Source organism: Saccostrea cucullata, unplaced genomic scaffold (genome assembly GCF_032062105.1).
Source record: "Saccostrea cucullata isolate Sc308-1 unplaced genomic scaffold, CSIRO_AGI_Scuc_v1 ctg17712, whole genome shotgun sequence".
NCBI lineage: Eukaryota > Metazoa > Mollusca > Bivalvia > Ostreida > Ostreidae > Saccostrea > Saccostrea cuccullata.
Window position 1 is genome coordinate 44,785 of NW_026935105.1, and position 14,941 is coordinate 59,725.

The window sequence follows — 14,941 nt, forward strand, 5'->3', positions numbered from 1 at the left end:
AATCTCCAACACGTTTTCTTGTTTATTGAGAAAAGGCAATTTTTCACTCTGCAAGGCCATTGAATAAAACCAGAGGAGCTCCTAAGTAATTCGCACACTTTTCACTAGAACCGGAGACCATGAGAAGTCTTGTAAGTTTATATAAGTAGTCTGTATATTTGTGTAATCAAATAACACAACAATAATAGATAGTTTATTTGCAAGAACTCTGTGTTACTACTATGGAAAATAATATTCATGGAATAAATATAAGAAGTATTTTCAATATAATACAATTATAAATGCTAAGTTTAATATTATTTTTTTACGAAACAAGATTATTTTTTCAGAGTGCCCTGTTGACGATACTCGGGTTGTTTTTCACTTTAACATACGGATCACCCGAACACTCCTCGGATGTCTGCGAGGATTACTGTCGTAAAGATCGTATTCAGTGCAGTACTTCCTGTAAAACGGTTCATCTGTTCAATAAAACACGTTTTCTAGATTGCTCAAAATCATGCAAGTTTTCCTATAAAACCTGTTGCGACGATTGTCGTCAAAACGCTAGAGCCAAAGTTACTATTTTGAAAGAACCTCCTAAAAGTAGCGCTACCAATCAAACACAACTGCGGACCAATTCAACGGCACCACCACCAAAGCCAACTCCTAATTTAACACCAGTGGTGAATCGAGATTATCCTCCCCCTCCTGCGTCAGCGTGTTCGTATGTATGTACATCGGAGAGATTTGTTTGCCTTGATGAATGTCAGTTAACACCGTATGATTTCGGGTGCACTCCTGAATGTGAAGTTGATAATGAAGATTGTGAAAGAGAATGTCACTTTAAGGACTTTCTTAGGAATCGGAGAAGAAACAGAGCCAATCAACAATTGCTCTACTCAAATTGTGTTAATAATCCATGTTGAAAAGCGGTGAAGACTTTACTTGTAAAAAGACTTAATTTTATTTGGTTTTTGACAAAAACATCAGCAGAGTTGCAGATCGGTGTACATATAATGATTTTTGTTTTCATTATGAGGTCTCCCGGATGTATGAAAAGTGTGACAGTTAATGCCTGTAGAAGGGAACATGTATGTCATATTCCTACATTTTCCCGTTGAAAAATGAATGCTTATAAAGTTGAAAAGCTTCTACATATTTGCATAGACTGTAAATAACACTTTTTCTCAAGGAGTGGTTATTGCCATGCTGTTTTAATACTATGCTTTTGTTTCACGCAAATAAATAATAAAATACTCAGCAATTTGTTTCCAGTGAATACATTGGATGAAAAATTAAATAGCGAGTTCTTTTCTTATTTTGTTGTTTTTCTACGTCAGTTTTTATTAAAATACTATGGAAGTTATAAAAGTCTTCAGTACATAGTATTTCGTATAAAAGGTTAGAATCATAACCTGTGGCATTCTGAGCTTGACCTAAGAGCAACAAGCAAATTCAAAGAGTTGTGGTCCCCCGCTTTCCGTGTCTTTGTGGCATATTGTGTCAAATTTGAACATCCTTTCATATGTCATTCAGAAGTCATCATCGAAGTACATGTAGATTTTTTTGAAAATAAGGTCGATCGCGATTCTCAAGGTCAAGGGGTCAGAAATCATAGCATGCTCGAAAATATCTTGTCACAGGTAATGCTCATGCCAGATATGAACGCCCAATCTCTTCTCAGTCAAAAGTTATAAGGAAAAATTAACATTTTCGAAAAAAGCAAACCAAGGTCATGGTCACAAGATGAAAATCATAGTGTATTTAGAAAGGTCTTGTCACAAACAATACGCAGTTTAATATGAAAGCCCTGTCTTCTCATTCAAAAGTTTTGACCAAGGTTAAAGTTTCTGAAAAGTAAGTCAAACTTTAAGCTCAAGAGGTTAAAAACCATAGTGTATTTAGTAAGGACTTGTCACAGATAATACAAATGTTTAATATGAAAGCTTTTCATTCAAAAGGTATGGCCAATTCAAAGTAATTTAATGTTTAAATATTTTAAAAGTAGGTCAAACTTAAAGGTTACGGGGTCAAACATCATAGTGTATTTAGAATGGGCTTCTCACAACTAATAAACATGTGTAATATGAAAGCCCTATCTCCTCTCATTCAAAAAAATATGACCAAGATTAAAGTTTTTGTGAAGGAAGGGCAGAACTACAAACTGACAGTTGGACAAACGAATGAGATTTAATGTCCCCTTCCTTTTCGCAAAAGCGGTGGACAAAAGTAAACCCTAACTCAAAACACTTGATACTATGGTATACAGTGTTTCAAAAACGAGAATGTAAATTAATATTCCAAACCCAAAAGTCCACTGGAGCAATACAGACTGAGAGCAGAGTAGACAATCACCTCTTGAATATTAGAGATGAGATCAGTTGCCCCTGTTGAGCGGTCGCAAATGTCATCTACTCCTTGTCATGATCGTACAAATGCAAATTGGAAAAACGTCAACAATTCATTTTGAAATAAGCCTAACAATTTGTATGAAATCTTCGACTTGACGCAAGATTGTATTTGCTGAAAAAGTCGTTGTATCGACCATAGAATGTTCAGAATTATGACTTTAAACAAAGCTCTTATTTGTCTTGTATTGTCAACCTGTTTGTCAGTAGGTTGCTTCGTTGTAAAATTTGTTCGAATAATTAAAGTTATCGCTATTGTCATAAAGAGGTATTTTAGTTTGTCATAGCTGTCTTTTCCCAGTAAGATATCAAATTCAATGTGCCAACGTGAAAGTCGAGTTCAGATGAAAAATGTTTAAACTAATTTATCAAAATTAAAGTATTTAAGATAAATTTAGAAATTCTAAAAAAAAAAAAAACAAGCTTAATGTTTATTTGGAATATCACATGTAGGTCAACATATCGTAGATTTTTGCCTTGAATTTTCTCGTATATTTTCTTACATGAGATCTTACTCAAGTAGTGATCTAGAATTTAATATTTAATCTAATAAAATCCTATAGCGTAATTTACAAAAACATTTGTATATTTTTTTCTTGAAATAAGATGAAGTTATCCTACTTAGATACATAAATACGCCTTTCAACGCCATTGTGACTTTATTTTCTCAATAATGAATTTCAAGGACCAATTTCACGGTCTCGGTTTTGCCTCGCCAAGATGCAAGTGCATCCGAATTCAGATATCAAGTCTCTTTTTAATAATCCATTTTCTCCCGTAAAAATTCTTGTGCCTTAAGAATCACTTTAAAATTCAAAATATGGATATGTTTATGTTTCTAATTGTGTCTAGGTCATCTGAACTCAAAGCCATCTATCTGTACTGATTTCCTTACAGCCGTAGAAACTATTACAGGTATTTACAATAGAAAGAATCTCTTGCACTTTAAAAAGAATTGAATATCTCATTTTGTACAAACTTTCAAACTTGTTAAAATGTGTACGTAGGGCGTCTGGTACAAAAGAAAATTTCCCCATTTACCTCCACTTAAAATGAAATAAATAAAATTGTATGGAACGCCATCACTGCCTTATAGAATACAACTATGCATTTATTATGTCAATTTATCATTACGTGATGTGAACATATCTTTATGTTATGTCCATTTTTCATGAGATGATGTTAATATATCTTAACATCATGTCAATGCTGCATTACATGAAGTAAATACATCCTTTCATTATGTCAGCACTTCTTAACTTGAAGTAAAAAATTCATGATGTGAAGTGATAATGTGTTTACATTGTGTTAAAACTTTATTGCATGAAATGAATTTTTCTTTACATCATTTCATTTCTTTATTATGTGAGGTCAAAATTGCATTACGGCAAGTAAATTGTGTTTTATAATTAAACTTATCATTACATGAAGTCAAAAGCCCATTCCTTTCTGAAAGTGTATATTTTTATTATATCAAAGCATTATTACGTGATATGGATTTATCTTTATTTTACGACGAGGGCATCATGATGTGAGGTGAACACATCGTACCTTTATGTCAGTGCTTTATTACGTGGTGTAAAAAGTGTATAACATAATGTGAACATATCTTTATATTACATCAATACTATATAACATTATGTCAAAACTCCATTCCGTGATGTGGATATATAATTACGTCATGTCAACTCTTTCTTATGTGATTTAAAAATATCTTTATATTGTGTTAACTCTTTATCATGTTGATTCAAAAAGTTCATTACCTGATGTTGAAAAACATTTACATTATCTCAAAGCTGTATATATAGTATATAATGAATGTTGACGACTGTGTTTTAATGACTGGTAAGAAGGGGGGGGTCCTGATTAATTAGGACAAATTACAGGCACATAATATCAACTTCCCTCTTTTCCCAGACATAACTTTACTATAGAAAATGTAATGTTCATTGAAACTGTACAGCCCCCCCCCCCCACTTTTTGTTGAAGTATAATCCACTAAGGGTAATGTAATATATCTGGAAAAAAATAGGACTGATCGCAGTTGGACCCCTCTCCCCGAAATAGGATTTTCGGGCTTGGACTTTTTTTTCTTGACTTGTCAACTTTTTTCGGGTAAATGATTTTTTTTCTGGCTGACCTCCTCTTTCAAAAAAAGATGCTACGTCACTGAAGTTAGTAATTTTTTTTAATCATTCCAGGGCCAGAATTCTATTACAAAAATCTACCAGTCGCTCATCTAAATCAATTGAATATGCCTTAGTAAGCATGCATGGGCACATATCAGTGGCAGATATTGGAATCTTGAACAAGGAAGGGGGACGGTATATGGTTGGAGACCAAGGGCGGAAATCGGAGAAGCTCTCAGGCTTTATAGTTTTATTAGCTTATTGTGAAAAAAAAGGTTTTCAACTTAATTCAGCTAAGCTTATTGTGAAACTAATGCAATGTCCTTTTTAAGTTTAAGACTTTTATAAAAAAAAAATTCAAAATAAAAAGAAAAAAAAATGATTGCTGCACGACTCATAATATTTGATTTATTTAATTATGAGATTAAAGTAAACACCATTGAATTTCGACGTGACTTTAATTCACAGTCGCAGTGTTAAGGCTTTGCACGTTTCAAGATTGTCAATCATTTGTCGCTTAAAGTTTTCATTTAAAGATGTCATTCCCAAATCGCTGAGAATCTTTTCTACGACAGTTTTCTCTCCCGCCATTTTTAGTGCTTGCGGAACGCGGAAAATACGTTATGCTCATATAAAGGCCGAGGATACCCGTGTTCGCATAACGTAATAGTGAATCGACATAATATAGAAGGGTGCGCACAGTATGGCATGAGCTTTTCACATCAGTTAATAAAAACAAAGATCTCATGAAAAGTAAACATAACGAAATGCAAGTTGACGAAATAAAATTGTAGTATGTTTAAGTGACATAAAGAGTTGACATAATGTAAAGGAAAGTTAACCTGATGCAATAGTAGTGTGGGTTAATGTCATAAAGAGTTGACATAATGTAATGGAAGGTTGACACAATGCAATAGTAGTGTGGGTTAATGTCATAAAGAGTTGACATAATGTAATGGAAGGTTGACACAATGCAATAGTAGTGTGGGTTAATGTCATAAAGAGTTGACATAATGTAATGGAAGGTTGACACAATGCAATAGTAGTATTCTGCTATAAGACAGTGACGGCGTTCCATAAAATTGGAACATTTAGTTTTTCATAACTCAAGGATATGACATTGGATAAGTGTACTTTTATTCTGGATGTTCCAGGTTAGTTACATAACGATGAAAAACGAGAGAGAAAATATATAAAAAAAAAAACATTAGGTACTACGCTTAGAGGAACAAAAAAGATTTTAAAAAGAAACAAATTCAAAAATGTAGCATAATGTTAATCAAAAAGTTGAAACAGAAGGAAAAGTTAAACGACTTGCTGAACTGTGTTTGATCTTTGTCATCTCTCAAGCCAAGAAAAGAAAAAAGAAACTCTCGTTTTCTACACATAAACAATCACCATAAATGAATTATGTGGATATAGAACGGTATTCACACTCAAAAGTCTGTTTAAGAATTACAAAAAAAGAAGCAAAGCATCAGAGGTGGGATAAGGAATGAGCATCCCCTGCCAACCGGTCATACCCATCGTGTGCCTCATGCAATTGTCATGTTCGGGAAATTACGAAAAAAAACATCCACAAGTCAGTTTTTTACGGAAACGTATAACCGCCTCGTGTTGTTGTTTTAGAACGCGATATCATGATATAAAAATTTTGCCAAATACAATTACTTCAGGGTTTGGCGATTACATTCTGACAACCATCTCTGATGAATGCTACTTTTCTACTATGTTTTAGACGATTTATACGTTTTGAAGTATCCAAGTTGAATTCCTACATGTCGCACATAAAATAATGTGTAAACATTATGTCGCTAAAACTAGATATCGCAGACATTAGTGCAATATAAGATAAATTAATACTTTGCTTAGACGACTTGATTTAATCAAATAGAAAAATTCAACAAAATTCAAAGGACTTGTAACATCAGATTTATACACAAAGAGAGCAGTTAATAAAAATGTACTAGTATATAAGAGATATACTGAATATACATACATGTTTATGATGAAAACTCTTATTTGGACAGGTACTCTGTAAAACTGAGTCTAATGAGAATGGTGTTCAACTTCAAGTTGACATGAATGATGACTACATGTGTAAGCCTATGGAAAGAGCTCGGAAATCAAGAAAGGTACAGATTTATAAAAGAGAAAATTATGATAAAAAGAATCAGAAATTGTATTTAATTTTTAGTTTTCTTTTTTTAAGGGGACTGACAAAGGGGTTTACTTCATGCATCATAGAAATTTACATACATAGTATATACTGTTTAAAAAGCAACTTTCTTCACTTAATTGATAAAAATTTACAAAATTAAGAAATTACAGTTTAAAAAATATGCAGATTCTAAATTGTGGGGCCACAGTAGATAAAAGAAGAGTGGAAATCTGGTAAAGAACTGTATCACCAAAGTATCTCAGCTGAGCCATGTGGGCCTTGGGCCTCTTGTTTAGACAAAAACTAAGTTGACTTCCTTTGACACAAAAGAATAAATTGAAAGTCAAAGCCTATCAAGAAATCACAATTGTGACAGTTGAGCCTGAGTGGCAATTTTTATGAACATTTCTAGGAGAAAATGATTTAAATGAAGAATTACATTTCATAACAGATGCCCATCACAAAAGATGAAAGTGATATGATAAATGATGACCATACACCTCTGAAAAGATCAAGGCAATCAGTGACAAAGGTACAAGTTTAATTTTTAAAAAAATATATTTATATGTATTGGTATGTAATGGTTTGGGACATGGATATCGGCCTGGATAGTTCAGTTGGTAGAGCACTGACTGGAGATGCAGGGCCTGGGGTCCTGGGTTCGAATCCCGGTCCAGCCAAACATTTTCTCCTTTCTTGTTACCTCTACTTCAAAAAGGAGCAGTGCATTGCTGTCATTTATTGAAATATTCTTGGAGTTGTAAATATTAACGTGTGCAGAAAGCTCAAACAAGGTGAATACAACAATGACTGGTATCAGTCATGTGTTGTGCACTTGCACACCTTCATGCAAAGGGGGATAATAGGGAAATAGTGAAAAGAAAGGATTTCAACATTTATATTTATTGGCCAATACAACTTTATTAGAATTTTAAAAAATCATTCAAATATGTCATTTTCTAAAAATTGACTTTAAGGTATAGATGAATACTTTCATCTGCAATTCTTTTATGGCTTTTATTAAAATATTATTTTTTTTAAAATCCATTTGCCAAATATTGGTAACTCGCATAAAAGTTTCCTTACAATATTAATTATTAAATGTACAGATTAGGGTCACTTGGAGATATGGTTGGGCCTGAATAAGAAATAAAAAGTTTAATATAATATGAGAGACATATAGGAAGAAATCTTGAGAAATCTTCTTTTGGCTTCAACTACAATTACGTGCATTACCTATGAGACAAGGTTTCCAACCATGTTATGATATTTGACCCAGTGACCTTGTCTTTCAAAGTTGAACCTATTTAAAAAATGATCATTGTTGATAATTTTTAGGGGAAAAAGATGAGGCATCATAACTAAGCTGTGACAAACATGATATGATTTTTATACCCATGACTTGCTCTTAAAGTTTAATCTAATTTACAAAAAATGTTGATATTAGTGATAACCTTTGAATAAGAAGAGCTATTGATTTTAAATTTGAAGTGTTTATTACAACATGACATATATGCCATTTACTGTAACAGTATTACATTTAGCGATGTATTCTATTAGGCAGTTTAGGTGGAAAGCCGAGTTAGCAAATTCAAGTACATTGGTAAATGTCACTTACATATGTAAATCATACATTTATATTCGGTATATTTAGAAAGGGCTAAATCAAATTTATGCTTACTTATGGAAACCTAAATTTCCACCAAATATTGCGGTCACACCGAATATAATACATTTACAGTATAACTCATTCCCAACACTATAAGTCACCTAAAACTGTACAAGCCATGGAGCTTCCAGCTATAAGGAGACTTCTTGTTATATTTATTTTAGTAATTTGTCTTGCAGGTATCTTCTTGCACTGTACAATCCTCAGATGGATGTGAAGAATTTGATTCTGAAGATCTCAGTCAGGAGACAGTTGTCTCTGAGGCTTCAGTATCTAATTCATCAAAACTTGAGGCTCTGAATCACTACCTGGCCCTCAGTAACGTTAGCCCGATAAAGGAATGTCAGGTCTACCTGCAACATTCAAGCAATAGAACTAAACAGAGGTACATCAATAAGGCTAAGCAGTGTCTTGACCTTATCCTGACCACAATTTGTCCTGGGGAAGAGGAATTCTTGAGAAGATCTGTTTTGAATGATATTCAGCTAACTTCTGCAGAGGAGGAAAACGCCATTCTTGAGACACTTGTCGAAATTTATAATGGTGCCAATTCTTGGGCATTCCAACGACAAATTCTCTCAACAATTGTAAAAGACAAGGACTTTTCAGCTGTCAAAGAGGTATGCAATCAGAAAATACATGCATTATTGTAGGCAGTATGGTAGATACACATTTAAAAGATTTGATAATAAAATGTGTAATTGCTTTTTCATAACAACTTGTACATGTAGTATGTTACACTGTAATTGCTGTTATTATCTTATTTATAGTCCAAAAAAAAAATTATAAAAAATATATATATTGTGCTTCTTTTACAGCTTCTGCCTACTGTGACAAGATATAAATTCAATCATGCAAAAGAACATATTCAAGAGCATGGTGTAGGAGAACCAATCTCAAACAGGAAAGTTCCTAGGGGAAAAGTATACCCATAGCCAGTTAGACCACTTCATTGACTTTATCACATCTGGAGACATAATTAAAGATCAGCCTTTTGGAGAAAAAATGTTGAAAATGGAAACAGGAGAGGTTCTTAACATTCCAACTGTTATTAGATGTTTGGCTCCTTCCACCATTATCTCTCAATACATGGATGTGTGCAAGGAGGATAACATAAAGCCTCTTGGTATATCAATTTAAATAGCTAAAAACGTATTGCTACTGAGTGCTATAAAATTTGGGAATTGTAACCAATATTATATATTGACTGTCAATATCTGAGACATGTTATTACATAATATAAACTTAAATACCAGATATTGGATTTAAAAAAAATTATTATAATTTTTATCTTTTTTTATTTTTGCAATAATTTTTGAATATAAGAACTAAAAGAAATTTCAAATGACATTATGTTTTAATTATACTTGTAGGAAATAGCACTCTTTTCAAGATTTTGGAAGAATGCTCAGCTGTGTTCAGGAAAAGCATTGAGGGATTAGACAATTTTTTAATGGAGGGGATTAAAGCCTTTGAGGAGCTGGACAAGATAGTGAAAAGACTTGAGCTGTCAACAGAAGATGAGAAACCTCTTACAGCTGGATTGCAAAGTGCTAAAAATTATTTGAAATCAGGATTTAAGGTATGTTAGCTTTACTGGTCAGAGACTAGAAGAGTCCCTATGCAATATAGTAAAGTGTCTGAAAGTCCAACATGGAAACAATGTACACTATAATTCTATGCAAAGATTTAGATGCCATATGAATACTATTAACATACAATGTATTAATGGACATTAAATACATATGAGTTAAATAGTATAAATGTATTTCTATAATTCATTATTCCATTTTTACAAATATAAGTTCAAATAAATGTTATTTCAGGGTCATATTACCAAGGAAAATATGGTAGAAGACCATTGCATATCCTATGCCCTTAGTTCTTCCGAGCCTTTCTTCGCAGCTGAATGTGAGCATCAGCATGGGGACACATGTACTGACTGCCAAAACCTGGATATAGTTCTCAGTTCAATTCAGCAGAAGGCTGAGGAGCATCAGTGGCAGAACCAGGAAGCAGCAATGTATACGGTTAGATTTTTTTTTACAAATGATCTAGGAAAAGTGGCTTTGTGTTGTAAACTACTCTAAGTACATGTACTCACTTAAAGGAACAAAACATCTCTCTTAGCTCAGCTTGTTAGTAAAGCATTGAATGGAATCAAGCCATTATATGGTATTAATAAAATTTATGCATAGATTAATACATTTTGTTAAGAAATTATTTAGGGCAAGCAATGGCTCATTTTCAGTAAAGAAAACATTATTTCAAGATCTTTTTGGTCATGTGAAAGCTGTTTGGTATCATCCAAGTCATCTTCTGCCTGAGAATTGTTTTAAGCAATGTTGAACTGAAGAAATAAGAGGAGTGGGTGGTTTTGATGGATGTTTTACATTGCTTGGACCTATAGTTATGCATTATTGTACATTACATTTTATTACTTAAATCTCTATGAGGATATAGTGATCTGTCACAGTTCAAGTAACAAAAGAAAGAAAAATTGAACTTTTTTATCTTAAAATTCTCCTTGTTCGTCTAGGTAGAAGAAGCTGTTGAAGCCATAAAGAAATGGAAGTGCCATATCCTAAGATGTAGAAACCAAGAAGCTGCAGGTCAGATATTGTGCAACAGATGTCTGAAGATGATGCTATTATTACGTGTGACTGGGCCATAAAGTTCTTTCCCAAGAAATATAGAGAGGGTATGTCTATAATGTTGACATTTAGTACAATTAATATATCAAGCAATAAATTGAAAATAAATAAAATGCAAGATTAATTCTTGCTATTGAATCTGTATAATTTTTAGATAATTATTCTTATAACTATGATATTGTATCTAAAACATCAATTCTAGCAATGTAACCTGATCCAGTATATGGAGAATGATACAAAATCATTTGATCTTCTAAAAGTACAAAGTACTCATTGCAGTATGATGTAATTTGTACAGTTGACACTCAACATTAAGCATATGTTTTGGTGTGTTTTAAGGATTTACTGCAACTCTTTATTGTTTTTACCACTTTAAAAGTAAAAATAAAAAAAATTATGTACAAATATATTTATAGGTCAAGTGGACTGGTTTGCCAAAAGGGGGATGAACTGGCATATTGCTGTGACACTATTAAAGGATGGACAAAATTTTTCTACGTTAACACATGTCCACATTTTTGATTGCCCTATATCTCAGGATGCACCTATCACGTCACAGATTTTAACAGATGTTGCGAGAGACATTTTGAAGGAGAAACCAGCAGTGAAAAACATTAACTTTTTCACAGACAATGCTGGATGCTACAAGTCATCCACCACAATCCTGACGTTACAAAAAGAACTCAAGAATACTGTGTCCTCTTTTAATTTTTGTGAGGCACAGAATGGGAAAGGTAAATTACTAGAAAATCTGTATTTAAATTGATTTATGAAGCTTGACTTTTTTGGGGCTTTTGAATCATTCTGAATGTATTGCAAGTGTAAGTTATCTGCATACATTAAATTAAATATGATACTATCATGTTAAGAAAAGGAAATAACTATATGTCTATGCTGGGTTTTGATTTTTCCATACAAATTAGTACCTATGCAATAAAATTAATGAACCAAAATGACGATAAAATGTTTTGAATTCTTTATATTCATGAAATTGATTGCATTGCAGGTCCCTGCGATAGGCGTGCATCCCACATCAAGTCCATTATAAGACGATACATCAATGAAGGAAATGATGTAACATCAGCTTTCCATATGAAAAAGGTATGTACAATGAATACATGGTTTTGTCAACAGTGTATTTTTTTATACCCTCTTTCTGAAGAAGAAGGGGATATACTGTTTTACCCTTGTTTGTCTGTCTGTGTGTCCGTGTGTCTGTGTGTCCATGTCCGTCGGTAACAAATTTTTGTGCAGTTTTCTCAGCAACTACTCATAGTAGATGCTTGAAATTTTAAGACATAATCATCTCTTTTAGGCATGCCATATATAGTGTATAATATCTGTATAATTTGCAATATCCATGTTCATACTAAACAAGTTTTGCTGTATCAGTTTCAATTTGATATCATACAATTATACACTAGCTAGAGTGTAAAAATTATATAATTTATTTCAAAATCTCCAAATTCTTATTTTGCACAACATGCCTCAAGATACATCAGATAGTATTTTTTGTTACAGGCAGTGGACAATGAACAGAAACCAGATTTGAAACTGAAAGTTGTTTCATCAGTGAATATTGTTGATGATGATCAGCATGAACTTGAACCGAGATACTCAATCCCAGGAATTTCTAAACTGTACAATTTCCTTTATTCACAAGATGGATTAAGGATGTGGAAAGCATATGCTATTGGTGAAGGTATTATGACACATAAACATAAGTGCTTTTCTGGAACTGAATTAATTAAGCTTTTATGATGTATAAAATAGTTGATCATGCATGGTTTTAAATAAAATCAATTTGCATCTGTTTAAAGGTAAACTGATGAAATGGAGATCACTAGGCTGCCCATCTCCAACAGTTGAACTGAAAACTTTAATAGACTGGGGACATGCTGAGTCAAGGGTTTTGATCACAGAAATAAAACAAGGTAGAATTAAACACATTACCAATTAATATATTCATGTAAATTGTTAGTAAAATTATTCTCATGGACAAGTTTGACATATACTTTGTAATCATCATTTTTAAGGACTAATATTCACTGTTATGGAACAATATATTAATTCACAGATTTTATTGGACATCCTTACCCATGAAAGTACATTCTCAGAAATATATTGGTTCAATTAATCATTAGTTTTCCAATGAAATAACAATAACCCAACAAACCACTAAAGTGTTGCCCCACCCCTCATGAAATTATAATGATTTCATAGCTAGTAGATATTTGTAAAGTAAAATTCAGGAATAATATTTATAACTTTTTCTCTCACCTGAGCAGAAGGCTCAAGTGAGCTTTTCTTATCACATTTTGTCCGGTGTCCGTCTAGCTGTCTGTCTGTAAATTTTTTGCATTTTCGACTTCTCAAGAACCGCTGGGCCAATTTCAACCACACTTGCAACAAAGCATCCTTAGGTAAAGGGGATTCAAGTTTGGTCAAATGAAGGGCCACGCCTTCATTCAAGGGGAGATAATTTGGGAATTAATGAAAATTTGGTGGCATGTTTTAAAAATCTTCTTCTCAAGAACCACTGTACCAGGAAAGATGAAATTTAAGGGGAATGAAACATTCCCAGGTAGCGTCAGATTCGAATTTGTTCAAATCATGACTCCTGTGGGTAGGGCGGGCCCACTATGGCTGACAAAGTATTACATAGAAATATATAGGAATATTCTTTAAAAATCTTCTTCTCAAGAACAACAAAGCCATAATTAATCATATTTATATGGCAGCACCCTCAGGTAGTGTAGATTTAAGTTTGTTACATTACATCTATTTTTTGTTTCCAGATGAAGAAGCTGAGTCTTTAGAGCACATAACAGGTTTTCATTGTCCTGTGGAAAACTGCACAAAACAGTTCTCAACACAAAGAGCAGTTGATGATCATGTATTAATGGGCACCTGCTCATTTGCTACAAAAGAGAGGCTATGTGTAACAGAAAAGGCAAAATATATTTACGCAGAGAAGATTATGAAAATGTATCCGACAAACAAAGAACCAGGGCTCCTTCCTGTTACCAGTGTTAAGGATATAAAAGTCAGGTTACCGTCATTACCGTCAGGTTGGGCATTAAAAGAAACAAAAGGCAGAGTTGTTTTCACCAATCAGCAGAAAGAATTCATGAAGGAGAAGTTTAACATATGGAAAACTACTGGAAACAAAGTTGATCCTTTTTGTGCTGCCGAAGAAATGAGATTGTCCGGAAAGTTCAAAAGGGCAGACTTCCTCTCTGGCCAACAGATTTCATCCTATTTTTCAAGGCTCGTTCAGCTTGACAAAAAAACATCTAAAGAAGACTACTGGGCTGCAGTTTGTGAGGAAAATCAAGATTTACTGAAATGCAAAATACAACAAGTTTTGAAATAACAAGTGATCAATATACCTTTATTTGTCACTCTCTGTCATATGGGTACACCCACTTATTATTTTTAGAATCGATAGGAAAAGAAAGTATAGTGCAGAAAAAATTACAAGTTCCTTAATTTGCAGACTTGCATAAAAAATAAATTTATGTACTGACAGATGTACTGAACTGAGCCTCACTCATGTTGATAAGGAGTATCTTTCCTACCAAAAAAGCTTGACAAATGTAATTTATCAAGAAGATCAGTTGAATTATTTTGTGTATTATAACGCTAGTGAGATCTCTGAGATTCCCCTACATTCATTTTTAGAGGTTTCCACAGACAGACACATTTTGCTGAAAAATGAATCTGACATGCTACTTCGACATTTTAACCAAGGAAAGACAAGTTGATGTGCTTTGATTTGAGGGGTTACTCACTTCTGAACGAGAAATCATAGGGACATAGCTATGAGAAGTAATGTTAACATTGTAGCCTATAGGAAAACAATTAGTGGACTGTACCCATATGCATTCTTTGATATCATGCATTGTCTTGCATATATCAGTGTTAAGCACAAGAAT

At 33.2% G+C, this 14,941-nt stretch overlaps 2 protein-coding genes across 2 annotated transcripts; both read left to right on the forward strand.

Moving 5' to 3' along the window:
• Positions 1–1,195, forward strand: LOC134241884 (uncharacterized). Its single transcript, XM_062723899.1, has 2 exons — positions 1–131; positions 330–1,195. Exons 1-2 carry the CDS (start codon positions 120–122, stop codon positions 906–908), a joined length of 591 nt encoding a protein of 196 aa, XP_062579883.1. The 5' UTR covers positions 1–119; the 3' UTR covers positions 909–1,195.
• Positions 1,196–5,664: 4,469 nt separating this feature from the next.
• Positions 5,665–14,379, forward strand: LOC134241880 (uncharacterized). Its single transcript, XM_062723898.1, has 12 exons — positions 5,665–5,673; positions 6,550–6,654; positions 8,529–8,969; positions 9,235–9,475; positions 9,723–9,931; positions 10,176–10,379; positions 10,889–10,961; positions 11,420–11,737; positions 12,010–12,104; positions 12,525–12,705; positions 12,824–12,937; positions 13,802–14,379. Exons 1-12 carry the CDS (start codon positions 5,665–5,667, stop codon positions 14,377–14,379), a joined length of 2,568 nt encoding a protein of 855 aa, XP_062579882.1.
• Positions 14,380–14,941: the final 562 nt, after the last annotated feature.

Excerpts from the sequence above, each read along its gene's own strand:
- LOC134241880 (XM_062723898.1), top strand. Across the intron at positions 6,655-8,528 it reads GAGCTCGGAAATCAAGAAAG|GTATCTTCTTGCACTGTACA; the intron begins GTACAGATTTAT and ends TTTGTCTTGCAG. Across the intron at positions 10,962-11,419 it reads TAGAAACCAAGAAGCTGCAG|GTCAAGTGGACTGGTTTGCC; the intron begins GTCAGATATTGT and ends ATATATTTATAG.